General features: G+C 63.0%; 1 protein-coding gene across 1 annotated transcript in view; it reads left to right on the forward strand.

Annotated features, from left to right (window-relative positions):
* COL7A1 (collagen type VII alpha 1 chain) overlaps positions 1-16099 on the forward strand; it is a 30728-nt gene that overhangs the window by 14095 nt on the left and 534 nt on the right. Inside the window, exons 51-117 of the mRNA XM_042236267.1 lie at positions 1-81; positions 179-214; positions 405-449; positions 632-703; positions 941-985; positions 1234-1260; positions 1437-1466; positions 1595-1675; positions 1751-1786; positions 1870-1905; positions 2000-2080; positions 2333-2368; positions 2754-2816; positions 2902-2946; positions 3556-3591; positions 3665-3700; positions 3812-3907; positions 4019-4054; positions 4141-4176; positions 4285-4332; positions 4656-4691; positions 4814-4936; positions 5021-5221; positions 5319-5354; positions 5435-5488; positions 5656-5724; positions 5798-5842; positions 5957-6019; positions 6167-6211; positions 6526-6561; positions 6689-6724; positions 6861-6905; positions 7114-7146; positions 7224-7286; positions 7378-7413; positions 7493-7573; positions 7706-7774; positions 7917-7952; positions 8031-8072; positions 8227-8271; positions 8361-8405; positions 8956-8991; positions 9082-9141; positions 9283-9390; positions 9569-9640; positions 9740-9775; positions 10458-10517; positions 10636-10680; positions 10911-10946; positions 11059-11094; positions 11167-11223; positions 11350-11421; positions 11933-12004; positions 12233-12268; positions 12507-12587; positions 12834-12887; positions 12972-13025; positions 13100-13162; positions 13604-13666; positions 13753-13869; positions 14052-14129; positions 14217-14270; positions 14435-14483; positions 15143-15175; positions 15324-15410; positions 15604-15693; positions 15781-15978. Coding sequence (XP_042092201.1) covers positions 1-81; positions 179-214; positions 405-449; positions 632-703; positions 941-985; positions 1234-1260; positions 1437-1466; positions 1595-1675; positions 1751-1786; positions 1870-1905; positions 2000-2080; positions 2333-2368; positions 2754-2816; positions 2902-2946; positions 3556-3591; positions 3665-3700; positions 3812-3907; positions 4019-4054; positions 4141-4176; positions 4285-4332; positions 4656-4691; positions 4814-4936; positions 5021-5221; positions 5319-5354; positions 5435-5488; positions 5656-5724; positions 5798-5842; positions 5957-6019; positions 6167-6211; positions 6526-6561; positions 6689-6724; positions 6861-6905; positions 7114-7146; positions 7224-7286; positions 7378-7413; positions 7493-7573; positions 7706-7774; positions 7917-7952; positions 8031-8072; positions 8227-8271; positions 8361-8405; positions 8956-8991; positions 9082-9141; positions 9283-9390; positions 9569-9640; positions 9740-9775; positions 10458-10517; positions 10636-10680; positions 10911-10946; positions 11059-11094; positions 11167-11223; positions 11350-11421; positions 11933-12004; positions 12233-12268; positions 12507-12587; positions 12834-12887; positions 12972-13025; positions 13100-13162; positions 13604-13666; positions 13753-13869; positions 14052-14129; positions 14217-14270; positions 14435-14483; positions 15143-15175; positions 15324-15410; positions 15604-15693; positions 15781-15978 — 3988 coding nt within the window. The remainder of the gene's footprint in view (positions 82-178; positions 215-404; positions 450-631; positions 704-940; positions 986-1233; positions 1261-1436; positions 1467-1594; positions 1676-1750; positions 1787-1869; positions 1906-1999; positions 2081-2332; positions 2369-2753; positions 2817-2901; positions 2947-3555; positions 3592-3664; positions 3701-3811; positions 3908-4018; positions 4055-4140; positions 4177-4284; positions 4333-4655; positions 4692-4813; positions 4937-5020; positions 5222-5318; positions 5355-5434; positions 5489-5655; positions 5725-5797; positions 5843-5956; positions 6020-6166; positions 6212-6525; positions 6562-6688; positions 6725-6860; positions 6906-7113; positions 7147-7223; positions 7287-7377; positions 7414-7492; positions 7574-7705; positions 7775-7916; positions 7953-8030; positions 8073-8226; positions 8272-8360; positions 8406-8955; positions 8992-9081; positions 9142-9282; positions 9391-9568; positions 9641-9739; positions 9776-10457; positions 10518-10635; positions 10681-10910; positions 10947-11058; positions 11095-11166; positions 11224-11349; positions 11422-11932; positions 12005-12232; positions 12269-12506; positions 12588-12833; positions 12888-12971; positions 13026-13099; positions 13163-13603; positions 13667-13752; positions 13870-14051; positions 14130-14216; positions 14271-14434; positions 14484-15142; positions 15176-15323; positions 15411-15603; positions 15694-15780; positions 15979-16099) is intronic.

Genomic DNA, 16099 nt, shown 5'->3' on the forward strand with positions numbered 1-16099 from the left:
GGTGACTCAGGACCTCCTGGAGAGAAGGGAGACCCTGGGCGGCCTGGTTCCCCAGGACCCGTCGGCCCCCGAGGACGAGACGTAAGAGGGCTGGACTGGGGGAGTGCTGGGGGTGGGGAGTAGAGTATGCTGGCCCCCCTGGGAGCTGGGGATCAGGGCTGACCCTCATGTCTCACAGGGTGAAGCTGGAGAGAAGGGCGACGAGGGTCCCCCGGTGAGACTCCTTCCCGCTTTGGTTTCTGATCCTTTGTCCTTGAGTGCGAATCCCAGGGGGTGGGCTCCACCAGTTATTCCGTCCATCCTCCTACCGCCTGTCCAGTCAGTGCCCAGGCCCATTTGGCTGCCCCTCTCTGAGTTAGTTTGAGCCTAACTCACCTTTGATACGGGGTTCTCTCCACTACCAGGGTGACCCAGGTTTGCCTGGAAAAGCTGGCGAGCGTGGCCTTCGGGTGAGGCTTTGCAGGGAGAAGTAAGGGGGGTTCTGTATGAGAAGAGGTGGGAACAAAGGGGATGGGAAACTCTGACATGGTTTTCGGGGTGATGGAGAACCCGGGGCAGTGTGGAGGTCATAGGGTGATCTGCAAAATCCTGGGAGGGGGAGGGTCCATCTCACACCAGCTACTCTTCTCAGGGGGCGCCTGGAGCTCGGGGGCCTGTGGGTGAGAAGGGAGACCAGGGAGATCCTGGAGAGGATGGACGAAATGTGAGTCACAACCTCTGACCCCTGAACTCTAACCTTAGCTTCAGTCTCCAACCATCCAGTTCCCAGCCTCTGACCCTGCCACCCCAACCCTACAATGCCCAACCCTCACAGTGATTTCCTGTGACCCCTCATCACAACCCTCAAAAGCCACAAGGATCCCCATGAGTCCCTCGGGTGTTTCCAAAGCCCCTCAGACTGCCGCCCCTCCTTACTGACCCTGACCCTCTGCCTCTGCAGGGGAGCCCTGGACCTTCTGGACCCAAGGGTGACCGTGGGGAGCCAGTGAGTAGTGCTGGTGTTTCGGGCACAGAGGGTATGGAGGGTTGCGGTGCTCTGTCTGGTGAGCATCTCCGCTAAGGGCCTGGAGATCAAGGTCAGGAGCTCTGGTGGTCATCCCTAGGCCTGATCTGGCTTCTGGGGCTTGGCATAGAGGTGCAGGGAATTTAGGAGCAGAGCTGAGCTTGGGGCAAATCTGAGCTACCCCGTGGGGCCCCAGAGTTCCTGTTGACTACAATTATTTCCTTCCCTAGGGTCCCCCAGGAGCCCCTGGACGGCTGGTAAGAGCTGACTCTGTCTGATCCTCTCTCATCTCCCCCGCCTGCCCCTGCTGGCCCCACACATCCCTTCCACTGACTCCCACTTTCCCCACTGTCCCTGGATGTCTTCACTGGCCCTCACCCACTCCTCTTCCCCTAGTTGGACTGTTCTTCTCACTGGCCATTCCCCCCCACAGGTGGATGTGGGACTTGGAGCTGGAGAGAAGGTACCAGGCTCTGGGGTGGAGTGAGGCTGTAGCATGGAGAAGCATTCCAGCACCCCCATGACCGATTCTGCCCTGGGTGCGCCTGTGGCCCCAGTGGTGTTCCCTCAACACGCTCATCTCTGCCACAGGGAGAGCCTGGGGACCGAGGACAGGAGGGTCCACGAGGACCCAAGGGCGACCCTGGCCCCCCCGGAGCTTCTGGGGAGAGGGTGAGTGTGGCTGGTCCCATGGGGCCGCATGGGCCTGGGAGACCCTGCTCTGATTTCTTCCTCTCCCGTCATCAGGGCATCAGTGGACTTCGGGGGCCTCCAGGCCCACAGGTGAGTGATGCACTTGGTACCATCAGCCTAAGTGTCCATCTTGCCCTCACCTCTCACTGACCTGGTGACCTTGTTCCCTTCAGGGGGACCCAGGTGTTCGGGGCCCAGCAGGAGAAAAGGTGAGAGGGCGTGGAGGGTTTCCGACTGTCAGCCTGGGCCCTCAGATCCATCTCATCCTTCGAGGCCTCTTACCACTCACTCTGTTTTCCCCAGGGCGACCGGGGCCCTCCTGGCCTGGATGGCCGCAGTGGGCTGGATGGGAAACCAGGAGCCTCTGGTCCCCCTGGGCCGAATGTGAGTTGTGGCGGTCACTGCGTGGTCGCGCCTCTTCCCTTGTCCCTTCGTATGTCCCCAGTCTCCGGAGCCTTGTGGGTCTTGATGAGCTCTGGGGCCAGCTGGGTTATCTGTGTCTCCTAGTACGCCACCTGCCTGGGGGGTGTTACTGCCTGGCAGGCCTTGGGTTCACAGGAACTAGTGGCCCTGTCCGAGGACAGCGCCCCTGACCCCATGACCACTGTGGACTCCCTGACTTGAGTCTCTCTTCAGGGTGCCACGGGCAAGGCCGGAGACCCAGGGAGAGATGTAAGTAAGGGGGGATGTTAGGATGGAGGGCAGCTCAGGGGTCCAGCATAAACTGTAGCCTGGTCGTCATAGTTTCTGGCAGTAGGGGCATTGGTCCAGCCCTGTCCTTGGTAGGGTCCTGGTCCCCTGGCAGAGTTCTGCCTTCCAGTCTTCTCTGCCTTGGGGCCTATAGTAGGACCCCCAAAACCTGAGGCTTCTTCCCGTTGGAGTTTCAGCAGGGGACACCCTACCCTATTGAGTCTCAGCCTTGGGACCTCAATGGTACCTCCCAATTCTGGGGGGGTCTTCATCCTGGAGGAGGTTTCTGTGGGGTCCTCCAAGTCCATGGATGTGCCCCAGGGGATATCTCAGTGACCCTCTCAATCCTAGCAAAGACTTTTTCCAGGGACTTCCGGGCCTTCGAGGAGAACAGGGCCCTCCTGGCCCTGCTGGTCCCCCCGGAGCACCGGTGAGTCCCACTTTCATGGTACCCTTTTGCCCCCTTCCTGCCCTCACTCCAACCCTGACTTCTGACCAGTGATCTCTTCCCACAGGGAAAGCCAGGCGAGGATGGCAAGCCTGGCCTGAATGGGAAAAACGTGAGTGTCTAGGGTAGACACAGGGAAACCTCCAGAAAAATGCTAGCACCTGGACACCGCCCAGACATGCGACACACAAGGGGCACACACGTAGATACAGGGTGACGTGCACTGACACCTGCGTACCTAACCCCCCCACACAGACATGTCTGGAAACACATGTCCACGTGCACACAGAGGCAGCCTCACAGACACGGTCAGTTAGGTGGACATGTCAACCTGTGCCCGGATGGACCAACTCAGGCTAAAATAACCACGGCCACGGGCATAGGCGAAGGGCACAGACGCAGATGGAGAGGTGCAGACACACAGGTGTGAAGCCCCCATTCAGGGACACTGAGGACACAGACACACAGACCCCGCAGCCACACTCGGACACGTGCTGTGCCAGGGCCCCAGGGCCGCACGTGGACCTCTGTGGAGGTGTGGGACACACCGCCAAAGCTCTGAGGGGGGACACATGTGGCGACATCCCGACATATGCATTGGTATCCACACTCACTCATACACACGGCCACACGGAGCGAGGCACACACAGGATTTGCCGACAGCAAGACACATGGACAGTTCTTAACTCTGTTGGATCTGATGTGCGTCCTCTGCCTGCAGGGAGAACCCGGCGACCCTGGAGAAGACGGGAGGAAGGTGAGTTGCCCTCGCTTGGAGTCTGCTCTGGCTCAGACTGGGGCCGGGTCTGAAGCAGCCTTGTCTTCCTTAGGGAGAGAAGGGAGATTCGGGCGCCCCTGGAAGAGAAGTGAGTGTTGGTGTCTTCTGCAGTCTCTGACCTCTGAGCCTAACCCTGTGATACGTGACCCCACTCCTTCCCGGGGTCTCAGGGTCCTGATGCTGGCTGCATCCTTCACAGGGTCGTGACGGCCCCAAGGGTGAGCGTGGAGCTCCTGGAAGCCCTGGACTCCAGGGCCCCCCGGGCCTCCCGGGGCAGGTCGGCCCTCCCGGGCAGGTGAGTATCTGGGGTAGTTCCAGGACTTGGGAGCAATCAACAGGGGCCTTAGGTTGCCACCCCTGGAGGCCGTGATCCCCTGTGACCTCTTTGTGCTCTGTCTTATCTCAGGGCTTCCCTGGCGTCCCGGGGAGTTCAGGCCCCAAGGTGAGTGTGCAGATGCTGGGTGAGTGGTATGGTGGGGGCGCTGCCCAGAGTGGGGGCATTTTCCCACCAGTCATTCTTCTTCTCAGGGTGACCGTGGGGAGACTGGACCCAGAGGGGAGCAGGTGAGGCCCCCACCTTTTTCACTTGTCCCAGTGGCCATAGCATCCACACATGTACCCACACGCCGCACCCCAGGCTGGGTCTAGCAGCTTACCTCTTGGTGTCCCCAGGGCCTCCCAGGAGAGCGTGGCCTGAGAGGAGAGCCTGGGAGCCTGGTGGTGAGTGAAGCCTGGGACATGGTCCTTGACTGTTCCACGCATGCCTGTAGGGGCTGCCTCCGCCCCCTTCCGCTTGTAGCCACAGGTGCTGTCCTGTATGCTCGGGCCCCTGCCCTGTTGGGATTCCTGTGGGCTACGTAGACAGGAACCTGGGTGATGGGACATGCCAGGTATGGGCTTCCAGTGGCCTCCAGTCTCCCCAGCCAAGGGCTAAAGGGTCCTCTAGGCAGGAAGCCAGGGGACGAGGGTATAGAGGCTGTTTTGGGGGGCAGTGTGGGGCCTTCTCTTCTGTGGGCATCCCCTTATCCAGTTTGTGTCCCCAGAATGCAGAGCGGTTGCTGGAAAATATTGGCATCAAGGTAGGTTGATGGGGGCTGGGCATGGGGGCTGCAGGGAGCCCCACGGGACAAGTAATGCCCCAAGGGCCGGCCAGGGTGGCTACAGCTGTGGTCTCCCTCTTCTGACCTTGCATGTCACCCAGACATCTGCCCTGCGGGAGATCGTGGAGACCTGGGAAGAGAGCTCTGGCGGCTTCCTGCCTGCGCCTGAACGGCGTCGTGGCCCCAAGGGGGACCCAGGCGAGCGGGGCCCCCCAGGCAAGGAGGTGTGTGCTGGGTACTCAAGCGGGGAGGGGTTGTTCCGTGGATGGTGTCGGTGACTACCAGCATGTACTGTTTTGCTCCTCCAGGGCCCCATCGGCTTTTCTGGAGAACGTGGACCAAAGGGAGATCGTGGAGACCCCGGCCCTCAGGGGCCACCTGGCCTGGCCGTGGGGGAGCGGGGCCTTCCTGGACCTCCTGGCCTTGCTGGGGAGCCTGGGAAGCCTGGTATCCCTGGGCTCCCCGGCCCGGCTGGGAGTGTGGGGGAGGCTGGAAGACCTGGAGAGAGGGTGAGCCTGGGGGCTGGTGGGAGTGGCCCGGGGAGTGGGCTTAGGAGGAGCTGGACTCCCCATGGGCATACCCCCCGCCTTGGTATCTGCTTTTCAGGGAGAACGGGGAGAGAAAGGAGAACGTGGAGAACAGGTGAGCTGGGTAGGGCTTCACCGGGCGGGACTGCCTGCAGGCTGTGCTGGGACGGCCACCCATTTCCTTCTTCTCTTCAGGGCAGAGACGGCCTTCCTGGCCTCCCTGGACCCCCCGGACCCCCAGGCCCCAAGGTGATCACCCCAGCTCTGCCCAAGCCTGTGACTGGTGTCACCAAGAGGCCACCAGTGGCTTGGGCCCCAGAAGCTCCATGCGGTGACTCTGAACCCACAACCCTTTGAGACGACTCCTCCCTGGCTCCGTGATGGCACAGCTCTGCCCTGTAATCCTGTGCTTGTAGGTGGCTGCGGACGAGCCAGGTTCTGGGCTCTCTAGAGAACAAGGACCCCCTGGATTCAAAGGCGCTAAGGTCTGTGTGCGGGCTGTCTGGGGGCCAACCCTGCTGTGGCACCCGGGTCTGGCTTGACATGTCATTCCCACAGGGGGATCCAGGCAGTGATGGCGACCGAGGCCCCAAAGGAGACAGGGTGAGACCTCCCGTCATCCCACCACGCCGTCCCCCTCCTCTGCAGGGGGCATGCAGGGATGGTGTGTCTGTGGGCACCGGCAGTGATGTTCAGGGTGCGACACTCTGCTTGCAGGGTGAGCCGGGCATCAAGGGCGACCGGGGAGAGCCTGGACAGAGGGGTCAGAACGGCAGCCCAGTGAGTCCTTGCCCCGCGGCGCCGCGTGCGTGCAGCACACGGCTCTCACCTGTGTTGTCTGGGCTGGAGTCTGCTCTGCCCGGGACTGTCTCAGGGGAAGCTGGGATGGGGGACGAGATGGTGTGGCCATAAACACGTTCTCTCTAGGGTCTGCCAGGAGAGCGTGGCGTGGCTGGGCCCGAGGGGAAGCCGGTGAGTAGCAGCAGGAACAGCCTGGGCTGAGTTCTGGGGCACAGTCACCCGCTTGCAGTGTGCTGGCCCCTGCGTGCAGGGTCACCCGTGTGCAGTGATGGGGTTGCCCAGGTCCAAGTGCACACGTCTGATGGCTGTGTGTGTGCACAGGCCCATGTGTACTGTCCATGAGGGGCAGTTCATGGGTACGGGGTGACTTGTACCTGGGAGGGGTGAGGGTCCAGAGGTGGGGCCTCCAGGCAAAGGTCTCCAGAGGGCAGGAACAGACCCACGGCAGGCCAGATTGAGGTTCAGCAGCCCCCTTCTCTATACAGGGTCTGCAAGGTCCACGGGGGACCCCAGGCCCAGCGGTGAGTACCCCAGAATCCTGCTCCCTTCCTAATGGGCACCCCCTACAATGGGCAGTCCCGCCTCAGTTTCCCTGGTAGGGTGGGACTGACTCCCCAAACCCCATTTGGCTCTTTCTCTCTCCCACAGGGCGGCCATGGAGACCCTGGACCACCTGGGGCCCCGGTGAGTGACAGGGAAGCACCGCCTGGTGGGCAGGGACAAGCATCAGTCCCCACATCGGGTGGAAAACTAGTTTGTGTTAGTCCGTAAGTCCAGGTGCAACTTGGACCCATTTCCTGCCCTTGATATTTTTTTATAGGGTCTTGCTGGCCCTGCGGGACCCCAGGGACCTTCTGGCCTAAAGGTGAGTAGAGGCATGTGTGGGTGTGTGGCTGGAAGGAGGCAGGGACTCAGAGCAGCCTATCTGCACCAGGACAATGTCTGCCAGCCTCCAGGGACATCACTGCCCCCGGAGCACCAAGGTGCCCTGTCCATGCAGGCTCTCCTTGTGACCGGGGCTGAGGGGCCTCTGGTCCATCTGTCGGCTCATTCAGTGTCTGTGTTTTTGGCAGGGGGAGCCCGGAGAGACAGGACCACCAGGACGGGTGAGTGGCCCAGCCCATGGGGAAGTCACAGGGAGCTGGGCAGGGTTGGCACTGCTCTCAACTCCTGCTTCTTCCAGGGCCTGCCTGGACCTACTGGAGCCGTGGGACTTCCCGGGCCCCCTGGCCCTTCAGGCCTGGTGGTGAGTGAGGCGCCTGCGGGGACATGAAGTCCCTGCCCCACTGGGTCCCCTGCTCTCCATGTCCCTCCCACATCTGACTTTTTCCCTGCAGGGTCCTCAAGGGGCACCGGGTTTGCCCGGACAAGTGGTGAGTCCTGGGGGTCAGGGCTGGGCTCCGGGGCTCGGGAGTCAGAGGGCAGGCCCCTGACAGAGCTCTTCCGTCTCAGGGGGAGACGGGGAAGCCGGGAGCGCCGGGTCGTGATGGTGCCACCGGGAAAGATGGAGACAGAGGAGCCCCCGGCGTGCCGGTGTGTGTTCAGAGGAGCTCGCTACGGGCCTGCGATGGGGGCTGTGCAACCATGTGCCCGCAGGGAGAGAAGGGCTGGGCGGCAGGGTAGCGGAAGGAGAGGCACTGACTTCTGCCCGCTGTTCCGCCATAGGGGTCACCAGGTCTGCCGGGCCCTGTCGGACCTAAAGGAGAGCCGGGACCCATGGGGACCCCTGGACAGGTGATCTTTGCTCCTGACCCCCAGCTTCCACATCAGCTCCTCTGCCCAGCCCCCAAGCCTAGTCTGCCCCTCCCATCTGGACGGCGGGGCAGGGGTGGGGAGGTGGCAGGAAGCGGGGTGACTCACCAGGCGTTCCCCGCAGGCTGTGGTCGGGCCCCCTGGAGCAAAGGGAGAGAAGGTGAGTGTGGGGGAGGCTCTGGGGTGGGGGGGCAGGGGTGAGAGCTGAGGAATCCCACTGACCCTTCTCTCTCATCAGGGTGCCCCTGGAGCCCTTGCTGGAGACCTGGTGGGAGAGCCGGTGAGTGTGGAACCCCCAGCGCATAGATCACCCGCCCTGTGACCCTCACGTTCCATGATACGCCCCACCCGGCCCAGGCCTCCCGCTCCTTCTTTGAGTCTCTGCTGTCTGGGACCCTGAAACCCATGTGTTCTACTGACCCCTGTATCCACAGGGAGCCAAAGGTGACCGAGGACTGCCGGGACCGCGGGGCGAGAAGGTGAGGTGGGCCTGGCCCCAGGGTCTGAGCGTTGGGTAGGGAGGGGTACGGTTGGGTGGCCATACACCCTCACCCCACTTTCTATGCAGGGTGAAGCCGGCCGTGCGGGGGAGCCTGGAGACCCTGGCGAAGATGTGAGTCTGGGGTCCGGGCGAGTCCAAGTCCGCGTTGAGGAGTGTAGTCGTGCACGTGAGGGGACATTCCTGGGCTTGGGCACCTCTGAACCTGAGCCTGGCTGAACATTCCAGCACTCGGGGTCCTGCTCCCGGAGCACACGGGGGTTGAATCTCCTGGCTTCCACGTGCTCGTCCTCGGTCTCCCGGTGCTCTCTTGGGAGCACGCGTGCTCCGGTCTCATCTCCTGGTCTCGGGGCCTGTGGGAGTTCTGTGGGCCACTCCTTGGGCGTGTGTTGGTGCTGACCCTTCCCCACCGTCTCTGCTCCCGTATCTGAGCTCCTGTCTGTGGTCATGTTTGCGGTCATATCTGTGGTCGTTGCTAAGCTCCCTGGACTGGGACACATCTGAGATCCCGCCTCTGTCCGCACCCCCACGTACCTGCGCTCACATCCTCGGTCCCAAATGCCCGTGGTCACCTCCGAGATCCCCTGGGAATGTTTTGGGACCATACCTGAGCTCTGGGCTCATGTTCCTGCTCTCAAGTGCTGTTTACTTCATTTTCTCTTAGGGTCAGAAGGGGGCTCCAGGACCCAAAGGTCACAAGGTATATGTGCCCTAAGGCATTCCCAATGTGGGGAGGTGGTCATCGTCCAAAGACGCCCTGAGCCTGATCTGACTCCTCTTTCCCTTGAAGGGTGACCCAGGAGTTGGGGTCCAGGGGCCCCCTGGGCCAGTTGGTCCTCCAGGTCTAAAGGTAAAACGGTGCCCTGTGGCTACTGGTGGGGGAAGAAGGTGGGACGGGGGGCCTGGAGGTGGGAGGAAGAGGGTCTTCAGGGGCTAGTCCTGGGAAGAGGTCCTGCTGGGGCCATTTCTCCCTTTGCTATCTCTGTTCCAGGGAGACTCAGGGCCCCCCGGACCCCCCGGACCTCCTGGTATTGTGGGGTTCCCCGGTCAGACAGGCCTTCGAGGAGAGCAGGGGCAGCCGGGCCCCAGTGGAGAGCGGGTAAGGGCGCCGAGGGCTGCGTGGGGGACTTGGTGGGCCCAGGACCTCTGGATCTGGTTGCGGGTGAGGAGGAGGAGGGGGCCCAGCCCTACCCAGGGGGCTCCGGGTCTTGGGGGAACAGCATGGGAGGAAGGTTCCCCAGTCTCCCTTCCCCTCTCTTGCCTCATTTTTACCATAGGGTTTGGCAGGTGCCCCAGGGAGAGAGGGAGCCCCAGGTCCCTTGGGGCCGCCTGGACCACCTGGGTCAGCGGTGAGTAGAACGCCCCAACGCCCCATGTCTCTGATTGCTGTGTGTTGGGGACTTAGCTGGGGGCTGAGCCACAGACTGATTTCATCTTGCTGCCCACAGGGAGCACCTGGGGCCCCTGGACTCAAAGGAGACAAGGTAGATGTGACAATGCTGCTGGCCCCTCCTGCACCGCCGGCCCCTCCTGCACCGCAGCCCCCGGCCTCCGCGGCCCCCCCCCCACAGCCTCCACTGACCGGCCACCCCCAGCCTCCGCTGACCCAACCCCCTCCAGCCTCCGCGGACCCAAACCCAGCCTCCGCTGACCCGCACCCCCTCCAGCCTCCGCTGACCCGCCCCCACCTCCAGCCTCCAGCCTCCACTGACCCGCGCCCCCCAGCCTCCAGCCTCCGCTGGCCTCCAGCCTCCGCTGACGCGTCCCTCCCCCACCCCCCAGCCCCCCCAGCCTCCGCTGACCCAACACCTCCCCCAGCCTCCGGTGACCCGTCATCCCCTCCAGCCTCGGCTGACCCATCCCTCCAGCCTCCTCCGCTGACCCGTCATCCCCTCCAGACTCCACTGACCCATTCCCCTCTCCCCCCCCCCCCCCTCCACCCCCCCCTGCAGCCTCTGCTGACCCCCTCCCAGCCTCCCATGACCCGCCCTCTCCAGCCTCCACTGACCCGCCCCTCCTCCAGTCTCCGCTGACTCGCCCCCACCCCCCCAGCCTCTGCTGACCTCTAACTCTAACCTCATTCTTTCTAAATCCCACCCACCTCCCGTGACCCTCTGCCCTCCACCAGTTCCCCTGACTGACCCTTGGTGTCCTGTTGATCTCCAGGGGGACACTGGAGCAGGGCTGCCTGGGGCCCGAGGCGAGCGTGGGGAGCCTGGTGTCCGGGTGCGTATGTCCTGCCTTGAGGCCATGGCTACTGGAGGGAGCCACACTGGGACTCCCTCACGGCTCTCGCCTCTGATTTCCAACTTACTGAGTCACCGAATCTAATGTCACCATCCAGGGTGAAGATGGGCGCCCCGGCCTGGAGGGACCCCGAGGACTCGCGGTGGGTCCCCTTGGGGAGAGGAGCAGTGGTGTGACCCAGTCCCCTGCCTGAGCCCTCTGTGCCCTTGAGGGTCTCCACAGCCTCTGCTGCCCTCTGCTTCTCCACGTCTGCTCTCTGGCCCCTTGTCTCCCCCATTCCCTGGGGCCTTCCAGTCCTCCCCTGCACCTTGAGCCATCTGCCCACTGGTCCCCCCAGATTCCCTTAGCTCGGTATCATCTTCTCTCATGCAGGGCCCCCCAGGCAGCAGGGGAGAACGTGGGGAGAAGGTAAGGATGTGGAGCAGAGGCCCCTGGTGTGAGTGTGAGTGGGGACGGGTCTTGTAACTCAGGATCTGGGGCTTCACTACTGGAGTGAGACCCACATTCTTCTGCCCGACAGGGTGACCCTGGTGCCTCAGGACTGAAGGGTGACAAGGTGAGTGTGGGCACGGGAGAAGGCAGGGGACTCGGTGCTCCTGACTCCTCTGACTTCCCCCTGTCCACTCAGGGCGACTCAGCTGTGATTTTGGGGCCTCCGGGGCCACGGGGTGCCAAGGGGGACTCGGTGAGTGGGTCTGCTGTGTGTGTTCGGGGGGCTCCTGTGCGGGGTGCCCCAGGGGATCTGAGATCTCAAGCCCTCAGAGGGTAAGGGACTTGTAGCCCCTGACCCTGATTTCTGGCCCTGACCCAGGGTGAACGAGGGCCTCGGGGAATAGATGGTGAGAAAGGGCCTCGGGGAGACAGCGGGGAACCTGGAGAGAAGGTATGTGGATGAGGTTGGGCTGTTCTATGAAGGATGAGGGAGGGGGTCCTGCAAGCTGAAGGGCCCCGGGGAGGGTCTGTGAGGACAGAAGCAGAGGATGGAAGAGGGATTTCTGGGGGTCTGAGGGGAGGGGGTTCTGTCAGCTGTAGCAACTATGGGGCGGCTGAGAGGATGGGGGCTCTGTGGGAGGGGCTCCAGGGCCTGGATGTGAGGTTGGAGGGCAGTCTTGGACTGTGGCCCCTGTAGGAGGCCTGGAAGGGGGCTCCTTGGGTGTTAGGGGTACTCCAGGTAGGGCTGGGGGCCCAGTGGTAAGAGGAGTGGCAGGAATCGGGGGTCCCAGCATAAGAAATGAGTCACCCCACGGCCAGGGTCTCCAGTCCCAGCCATGAGCGTGGACTGGAGGGAAGGGGCCTTGGGGGCCTGTGTGCGAGCAACTGGCAGGTTCCAGTCTTGCTGGGAGCCTGCAGCCTGCTCTGGTCCTGATCGTGGCCCTCTCCTGTCACTCCTGCAGGGCACCAAGGGAGAGCCTGGTGACAAGGGCTCAGCCGGGCTGCTGGGAGCGCGTGGACTCACAGGACCCAAGGCAAGTCCCATCCCAGGCACTGACCCGGAGCCATGGGGCACGCCCGCCTGTCCTGGGTATCCCCTGAGCACTGGAGGACTCCCGCCTCCCTCGCTGTTGGCCCCACGCGTACTCACACGGGCTGGTGTGCAGACCGGGTCCTGGCTGCAGTCACCAAGGGAGGCAGATGGGCCAACACGGGGACAGTGGCACTGAAGGGTGGCCCTCTCCCACCTGCGTTCCCCACAGGGTGAGCCTGGCGCCCCAGGGATCCCCGGCGAACCGGTAAGGTGCCCCTGCCACCCCACCAGGGACCCCAGCCCCGTGTGGTGACCTTTGACCTTATATTGAACCAGCACTCTCCTGTTGTCCAGGGACCCTACCTTCACAGTCACCCCTGTGGTGGCTCACACGTCCCTGCAGAAAACCCTGCCCTTCCAGTGGCTCTGGCCCCCTGACGATGTTCACAGCCAGAGTGATTTCCTTTGAGCCTACACTGATCTCATTAACACTTTTCCCACAGGGATCCCCAGGAAAAGACGGAGTTCCTGGTGTCCGAGGAGACAAAGGAGATATTGGCTTCATGGGTCCCCGGGGCCTCAAGGTGGGAAGGGGGCTGGTTTTTTCCCCGTAATCAGGACCTGATGTTGGAGGGTGAAGTATCCGGGGTCAGAGATCAGGTATCTGGGGTCAGATGCTGTGGTATCTAGGGTTGAACGTGAGGTATTAGGTCAGAGGTGGGAAGGTCAGAGGTTGGAGTACCTAAGGGCAGTTTGGAGAGGGGTTTCAGGGTCAGGGGTCATAGGTGAGGTATCTAGGAGGTCACTTTCTCACTTCTTTTTTCTTTCAGGGTGAACGGGGAATTAAGGGAGCCTGTGGCCTTGATGGAGAGAAGGGAGATAAGGTACAGGGGTGATGAGGGAATGGGGGGATGTGGGGTCTACGGGGCCTGGGGCCTAAGGCTGACCCCTCCATCTGATTGCTGCAGGGAGAAGCTGGTCTCCCGGGCCGCCCAGGGCTGGCAGGACGTAAAGGCGAGCTGGTGAGTGTGGGGCACCCCCAGAGTGAGGAGCAGATGGGTGGGCCAGGAATTGGCTAATGTCTTCTCTCCTCCAGGGGGAGCCGGGTGTTCCAGGGCAGGCAGGGGCCCCTGGGAAGGAGGGCCTGATTGGTCCCAAGGTAAGGGGTCCCTCCACAGTGGACAGTGGGGTTCAGGATTGGGCAGGGACAGCACGATAAGGTCGTGAAGGTTTTGGGTCGAGGAAGGTTGGGACACTGCGGGGTGGAGTGGGATTGGTCCTGAGGTTGGTCCTGAGTGGGGTTGGGGTCACAGTGGGGATTGAGGGTTAAGGGGTGGGAGGTGGCGCAGTACATGCCTCAGGGCTGAGGGTTAGGGTGGTCGAGGTCAGGGGGAGGTTGGAGGGTCCGTGAAGGGGAAATGGGTGGGGCCAGGGTAGGGGGCGTCACAGTGGGGCGGGGTCTGGGGATCATGGTGGACTCAGGGTCTCTGGCTGGTAGGCCACAGGAACTCGAGGTGGTGGCTATGGGGCCTGGGGGCTCATGGGGGCTGAGCTGGGGAGGCCGAGGCAGAGGGACTCTCGTGCCTCTTTTTGTTCCCAGGGTGACCGAGGTTTCGATGGGCAGCCAGGACCCAAGGGTGACCAGGGCGAGAAAGGGGAGCGGGTAAGTGGAGGCTGAGGTCATGGCGAACTGAGGGGCCTGGGGTCTCTGGAAGCTCTGATCACTGACCCTGGTCTCTCCCTCCCCAGGGACCCCCAGGAGTGGGGGGCTTCCCAGGTCCCAGGGGCAATGATGGCTCTAGTGGTCCTCCCGGGCCGCCTGGCAGCATTGGTCCCAAAGGCCCTGAAGGACTTCAGGGTCAGAAGGTGAGAGGCCCTGACTCCTGACCCCTGAACCTCACTGACCCTTCCCCAACCTCCCTGACCTCTGGCTCTGCAATCCATTCCCCCAATATCCTTGCCCCAGCCTCTGAAACTACGGTCCCACATTGTCCTTCTTCTGCCCCCACTGCCTCTGACCCTGCTCACTCAGTCCCTGTGTCTGACAGGGTGAGCGAGGTCCCCCTGGACAGAGTGTGGTGGGCGCCCCCGGGGCCCCTGGAACCCCTGGAGAGAGAGGGGAGCAGGTGAGTGGGAATTCCTGGGACTGGGTTCAAAGGCTGGGGTGTCCGTGAGGTCGGAGGTCACAGCCCAGCCCTATCCATTGCCCACAGGGGCGGCCAGGCCCCATGGGGCCCCGTGGTGAGAAGGGAGAAGCTGCGCTGACGGTGCGTGTGTGTGGGGTGGGGTGGGGGCCCTGCCTCCTTCTCCTGACCCCCTGGACCCTGGGCCCTGACTCTGCACTGTCCCTCCACGATCCCTGCATCATGTACCCTTTGTCCTTCTGTGACCCCTGGGTTCCTTCATGACCCTTGTGGTCTTGGGCTCCTAGGAGGATGACATACGGGGCCTTGTGCGTCAGGAGATGAGTCAGCATTGCGGTGAGTGGGGTCCAGCCTGGAGTTTCCTGGGTCCCATCCCCACTGCATCCCCGCACCCCTAGACAGAGGCAGGCAGCACCCCCAGAACGTCCAGGGGGCAAGCAGTCATGGAGGCGGGTGGAGACAGATGGATACACAAAGTATGGGTGTTTCTGGATGGACATGCTGACAGGACTCCCCCAAGTGGAGGCCCAGGCAGAGGTGGGCGCACATGTGCTCCTGGGTGCCCAGGATGGCCGTGTGTGGAGGGGGAGGAGGCGTGAGCAGAGCCGGCTCCTTGGGCCAGATGTGGCACCGGGGTGCGGGGCGGGAGCTCTGAGGGCCCTTGGGGCATCAGAGAGTGAAGCTCGTCTCCTCCCGCCTTTGCCTCCTCCCTGTCCTCCTCCATTCCGGCTGGCCCCTGGCCCTTTGCCTCTCTCCCTCTCTCTCGCCTTTGGCTGGCCTGTTCCCCTCTTCTCTCTTGCTCTTGGTCCACTTCTCCCCCTTGGTTTCTTTCTCCCTGGGTCTGCTTCCCTTCCTCTCCCGCGCCGTCTGCCACTGTCTCCTGCCGTCCCCTCCATGTGCCTCTGCCACCGTGAGCCTCTCTCCCTGCCTCTCTCCGCCTCTGTCTCCTGTTCTGTTATTGTCTCTCTCCGTGTCCCCTTCTCTGCCACCTCCAGCCTGTCAGGGCCAGTATGTCGCATCTGGATCACGTGAGTAGTTTTCTGGTATTTTCTGCTCCCGGAGCCTGCCTCATGCCAGGCCCTGCTGTGCCCATTGCCTGGGTCACCTCAGCAGGGGCTTGGCGAGGGCAGCCACCAGGCTGACGCCCGGGCCTCGCGCCCCTGCTCCCGGCTCCAGGGCCTCTCCCGAGTTACGCAGCAGACACCGCTGGGCCGCAGCTCCACCCCGTGCCTGTGCTCCGAGTGTCCCACGCAGAGGAGGATGGTGAGGATGGCTGCAGCCTGGGGGACATGTGGGACTGGAGCATACACACACACGGGGCCGCTCGTGCGTGCAGGGCCCACACCACGTGTGCAGAGGGCACATGCAGGGAACACGCATGGGAGGCCAGGGTTGGGCCGCACGAACTGGGCCCTGCAGTGGCCCTGCTCACAGCATCCCCTCACTGTGTGTGCAGGCCAGGTGCCCCCTGAGGACGATGAGTATGAATACTCTGAGTATTCCGAGGAGGAATACCAGGACCCCGCAGCTCCTTGGGATGACGATGGTGAGGAAGGGGGCTGGGCTCAGAGGGGCGTAGGGAGGAGCAGGCTGAGCCCATCCCAGCTGACCTCTCTGCCCCCATTACCCCCAGATCCCTGTTCGCTTCCACTGGACGAGGGTTCCTGCAGCGCCTACACCCTGCGCTGGTATCATCGGGCTGGGGCAGGGGGCACGAAGGCCTGTCACCCCTTCGTCTATGGTGGCTGCGGAGGGAACGCCAACCGTTTTGGGACCCGGGAGGCCTGTGAGCACCGCTGCCTGCCCCAGGCGGCCCACAGTCAAAGGACAGGTACGAGCATACCTCCATTCCAGGAGGGGCCTGCCCAGATTATGTCCAGAGTCAGGATCTGGGGTCAGAAGCCGCCCCCCCCGCCCCAGACTGGGGGACCTGGGACAGACCCCACCTCAGA

The sequence above is a fragment of the Ovis aries genome, chromosome 19 (assembly GCF_016772045.2).
Source record: "Ovis aries strain OAR_USU_Benz2616 breed Rambouillet chromosome 19, ARS-UI_Ramb_v3.0, whole genome shotgun sequence".
Taxonomy (NCBI): Eukaryota; Metazoa; Chordata; class Mammalia; order Artiodactyla; family Bovidae; genus Ovis; species Ovis aries.